The sequence below is a fragment of the Diuraphis noxia genome, unplaced genomic scaffold (genome assembly GCF_037042655.1).
Source record: "Diuraphis noxia isolate RWA-SAM2 unplaced genomic scaffold, SU_Dnox_SAM2 contig0001, whole genome shotgun sequence".
Classification (NCBI taxonomy): Eukaryota; Metazoa; Arthropoda; class Insecta; order Hemiptera; family Aphididae; genus Diuraphis; species Diuraphis noxia.
Genome location: NW_028301711.1, coordinates 11,658,322 through 11,663,792, shown reverse-complemented (window position 1 = coordinate 11,663,792; position 5,471 = coordinate 11,658,322). Strand labels below are relative to the sequence as shown.

The window sequence follows — 5,471 nt, the reverse complement described above, 5'->3', positions numbered from 1 at the left end:
CATATTACTTGGATTTTGTGGTTGTAATGTGCCCACTATTACATTTGCAACATTACGACGTACAGAGTCCGTAGTTTCATCAATAGACACCCATATTTTTTGGTCTGTTATTGTATCACGAATTTTCACCAATGTATTTTCATAGCATGAATTTAAATATCCTTTACGTAATGTCGACTCGTCAGGAATAGTTTTTTTGCAATATTTTGTTAAAAATTCACGAAAATGTTTATTATTTAGTTTATTCATTGGAATATTTGCAGCTACCAATGTTGAACATAAATCGGCATTAAAATCTGATTGACTACTAAACTGTTGTAAAAATGGTTGAAGTAATGCAGACTTTTCATTTTCGTGTCTTTTAACAGCTTGGACATGTTTTTCTCTCCGTACATGCTGTTGTATATTATATTTTTTTTCATGTGACACTTTTGTTTCACAAAGTTTGCAATATAAAATCGATCCATCTGTTTGAAAAATTTCTTCACCAAATTCTAACACTAATTGTTTTAAAAATGCATTCGTTTTGACTTTTGGCATTTTAATAAATTACAACACTATAAATCACTATAAAACTTAAATTTTAAACACGTCTAGATCGATGTTATACGAGTACTGAGCGTAGGTTCTACAAACTATATGCAATATTCGATAAGCTATCGGACCCATAAGCTATCGGACCCATAAGCTATCTGTAGATCGATAATCTATACATTTCAATCATTACATTTAATGACGTTTCGCACTAATGGTACGGTCACGGTCATTATTGCGGGTTTTCACATTTCTTATTAAGTAAATAAACACTTTTATTTTATTTTCATAGCATAACAACAAATAAAAATTCCACAGCTTGAATAACTGAAAAAAGCAATAAAAAAGCAAAAAAAGCATTTATACTAAAAAAAGCAAAAAAAAGCAAAAAAAAATTCGTTTATTTCGAATCAGATTAACGTGAAACGAATTTATGTATAAAAATTAGATTTCTATCTTAAATATATAAATAGAAGCATTTGCTTTAAAATCCGAGCCCTAATCATCATACTTGAATTTTAGCTTTATTTTTAATATTCAAATTTTTAAATATTGTTTGTTCATTAGTTATATTCTAGGCATCAGTATTATTTTCTATGATATAAAATAAATAAATAAAATATTACCTACCTAACTGTACATAATTATAACATTAAAAAGATACGTTAAATATAATATAATATGTTATAAACATTAATAATGAAGACTATAGTAGTTATAATAATTTAACAATTAAATTTAAAAAAATTTATTTTATCTGCCATATTATTATATTAAGTACTTGGAAAGTAATTTTGAATTGATAATTATTAAACTAAGAAATGTAGCATTAAGGTAAATAATAATATTAAGTAATATTTTTATTATTTTTAAATAAATATGTTGTTTTATATACTATTAATTAATTATGATTTGATTACAAATAAATATTTATTTATACCTAACTAGTAGAGCCTACATTTAACTATGTGGATAGTAGTTCATTATTTGAATGAAGACTCTGTGGAAGCTGTACCAGAAACCTGGTACAAACGAAAAGAACATTTATGCGCATGGCCAATATCCAAGAAATCTGTCAAAAGATTAATTGAAAAAAGAGGCTACCCTAATAAATTAGATTTTAAATGGTTACCAGCAAGGACCTTAGGAAAAAAATATGGTAGGTAATATAATAGATTTAAGCTTGAAATTGAAATCTTAAATATAGGTTGATAATTAATATAACATAATATTATGTGTTGTATTGGTATTTTGGTAAACTTTATTTAAAAAAATTCAAAAATCGGTACCTATAGGAAGCTTGGAAGAAGCACGAGCTAAATGTAGAAAAGCTACTTTGTTGTCTGATTTATCAGCCAATGAAGATAATGGTAAAAAAAAATTAGGAATGGTAAATGCTACACTACCAAGTCCACCTACTTTAAATTCAAGTAAGATAATCATTAAAATAATCAACTAAGATAAAAATTTAATAATGTAGGACATGTAGGTATATATTATACATTTTTTAATTTTTAAACATTAATAACAATAAAATAAAGTTGTACAGATCCCACATACAGGTATGATTGAAGAGATAAGATAGTAATAAGGTATTATAAATAAATCAGCAACAATCATATTATTTCACTATTATAAATTTTTATTTTAAAATATTCAACTATCGTTAAAATTTTAACTGTAATAATAGTATGAGATTGTTGATTCAATCAACAAAAATATTAAATGTCCTAAATAATTAGTCCTAAGTCCTAAATTTGATTGATTAAAACTTTTTAAGTCCAAATTATTATTTAAAAAAATACTCTGAAAAGAAGGTCAATTAGCTTTTATATCCTAATTTTCTTCCCGAGCTTAATAATATGCCTGACCTTATAATCATAACCTGGTGTTTGCACATATATATCCTATACAATTTACATGTATAATTATATATATAAGTGAGTCTCCAGTGTACCTATACCAAAGTTATTGTTATTGCAAATAATTATTAATTACTAATACAAATATAAATACTACCTATGACAGAAAAAAGTACCTATATGTAACCTATCAATTCAAATAATTACAATGTTTTAATTATTTTTTAAATAATATTAGGTAAAATGTCTAATGTAATAAATGTTAACGTTGATAAAAATGAAGAGTCCAATAGTGCCATGTATGATTCAGACCTGGATCCTGAATACAAACAACCTACAGTGGCTACCAACGGTAAACTCCATATAAAAAAACTACACGTTATTATTTTCTAACTATTATTTATATTATTTCAAGTTGACCTTATTACCTTGTTACCGATTGTGTATTTAAAACATTAGGTATAGATAATGACTCAGATGTCTCAGGTGCACCAGAAAAAAGTACATATTTTTCCTCACCTTTTGAAAAGAGACATCATAATAATACTATGGAATTTGAAGAAGAGAATATTTTTAAACCATCAACATCTACTTCAAGTAAAATAAATAAAATAATACTATATATTATAATAAATTATTATTATTAGTACCTATCTATATTATCAAATATGTAATTGACTATATTGTATTCTGATAGATGACATTAATGATATTCAAGTAATTCATGCTGACAAAGAAAAACCTGTTATGGATATGTGTGGTACGTCATTATTATAAACTACAACTAAAATAATTAATAATAAATATTACTAGGTTATACAAGTTAAAATATTGTGTTTAGTCTTTATATATTATAGTACTTATAGTACAGTTCAGTTTTGACCGTTGTTCAGTACAGACGTACGTTTTAATTTCACTCTCTTATTTGTCGTGTTTTGTGTATTGCTGCATTGCTGTATTATCTGTACTGATTACGGCAAACGACTCAATATCTATAAAACCCTGTACATCTACATACAATTTATTATTATAACACAACATACTATTCGAAATAATTATCAAACATTATGGAAACGAAAATCGATGAAATTTTAAAAACGGTTAATGATTTGAAAGTCACAAATAATAAAATTATTTCTACGATAAATACCCAAAATGAAAAAATTAGTCGCATATCCAAGAAGGTTGATGACCTTTTTGAAAACGTCTCTAATCTAACAAAAGCGAACCAGGATCTTAATTCAAAAGTTACTAACCTAGAAATTAAAATATTAGCTATGGAGCAAAATATAAATAGAGAAAACAATGCACCACCTGAACAAAACATTATCGAGGAACTAATGGATAGACAGTCAAGATCAAATAATATTATTCTATTTAACTTAACTGAAGATGACAACGAGGATGATTCACAGAATATTAAAAACGTTATTTCCAGTTTAAATCAGAAAATTGAACAATTTACATTTTTTCGTCTCGGAAAAACAAAATCGAATACTCCGGATAAGCCACGTCCAGTAAAAATTATTCTTTCAAGTCAATCAGATGTGTTTAATATCTTACGAACACAAAAAAATTTGAAAACAACAACGAATTGGTCAAATGTTCGTTTTTCGTCAGATAGAACTACTAAGCAACGAGAAGAAATGGGAATCCTTAGAAAAACGTTGAAACAACGCAGAAATAATGGTGAACAGAACATAATCATTAAATATATTAAAGGTATCCCGAAAATTGTAAACACTACAAAAAACTGATAAGCACACCACCCACCTGTTTAAATTTGTATTACCAAAATGTCCGTAGTTTAAATAATAAACTATCATGTCTAAAATCTCAAGCTCCTAGCTCAATATATGATATATTTATATTCACAGAAACTTGGTTAAAAGAAAACGTTATGTCAACTGAATTAGGTTTTTATAATTATAATGTATTTAGACATGACAGAACAAATGAATCAAGCTCATTATCTAGAGGTGGTGGTGTACTTATCGCTATTCGTAATAATATTTATTCTAAACTTATTGAAATTAAAATTAATAATATAGAACTATTATTTGTATTGATAAAAATGTCTAATCTTACTTTTATTATTGGATCTGTGTATATGCCTATTAAATCAAATGTTATATTATTTAACGAATATTTCAATACGGTCGAGCTATTATATAAAAATTATAAAAATGCAATCCTCTTATTGTTTGGTGATTTTAATTTACCATCAGCAAATTTTTTAAATGCATTTTCTTATTTCAGTGATAAATTAGCTTATTTAAATTTGAATCAAATAAATAGTATTAAAAACAGTAAAAACATTATGCTTGATTATATTTTAACAAACTCTACTGATGTTGATATTAAATCATGCATAAATCCTATTGTCCCTATTGATGTGTTTTACCCACCAATTTTAGCCACTTATACCCATAATATCATAAATTATTTACCAATCATAGAATATATACACAACTGGAAAGGCGCAAATTATATTTCTATTGTAAAATATTTAGGAGATATAAATTTTATTGATTACTTTACTAAAAACAATTTAAATGATTGCTTGGAAGTATTTTATGGTCACATTAATTATATTATAGAAAATTTCATTCCCAAAATGCAGAAACATGATTTTAAATTTCCTATTTGGTTTAGCAAAGAGTTAAGATGTCTTATTAAACAAAAAAAAATAGCTCATGATTTATACAAACACTCAAATGACTTAAAAAATTATTTTGAATTTTCTAAACTGCGTTCTAAATGTAAACACATCAGACACCGAGATTACAGTTTATATACAATAAACTCACAAAGAGAAATAAAAAACAATCCTAAATTTTTTTGGAAATTTGTAAATGATAATAGTACAAATAATCATAAGTTACCTAACGTAATGTCTTATTTGAATAAAGAAGCTGATAATGAGAAGGACATTATACATTTATTTAAAGATTATTTTTCTGATACATATGTCTCAAATAATAATACTTATCCTCAAAGTGTTGTGGAAGAAAATAATTTAACCCCTATTTCAAAAATTCAACTTAATCAGATAGATGTTTTTAACGAACTATG

General features: G+C 25.7%; 1 protein-coding gene across 1 annotated transcript; it reads left to right on the top strand.

The window, feature by feature from the left end:
• Positions 1-3,441: 3,441 nt before the first annotated feature.
• Positions 3,442-4,153, top strand: LOC149059641 (uncharacterized). The gene has a single exon (XM_089217466.1). The coding sequence runs from the start codon at positions 3,464-3,466 to the stop codon at positions 4,151-4,153; it is 690 nt and encodes a 229-aa protein (XP_089073592.1). The 5' UTR covers positions 3,442-3,463.
• The last annotated feature ends 1,318 nt before the right edge of the window (positions 4,154-5,471 follow it).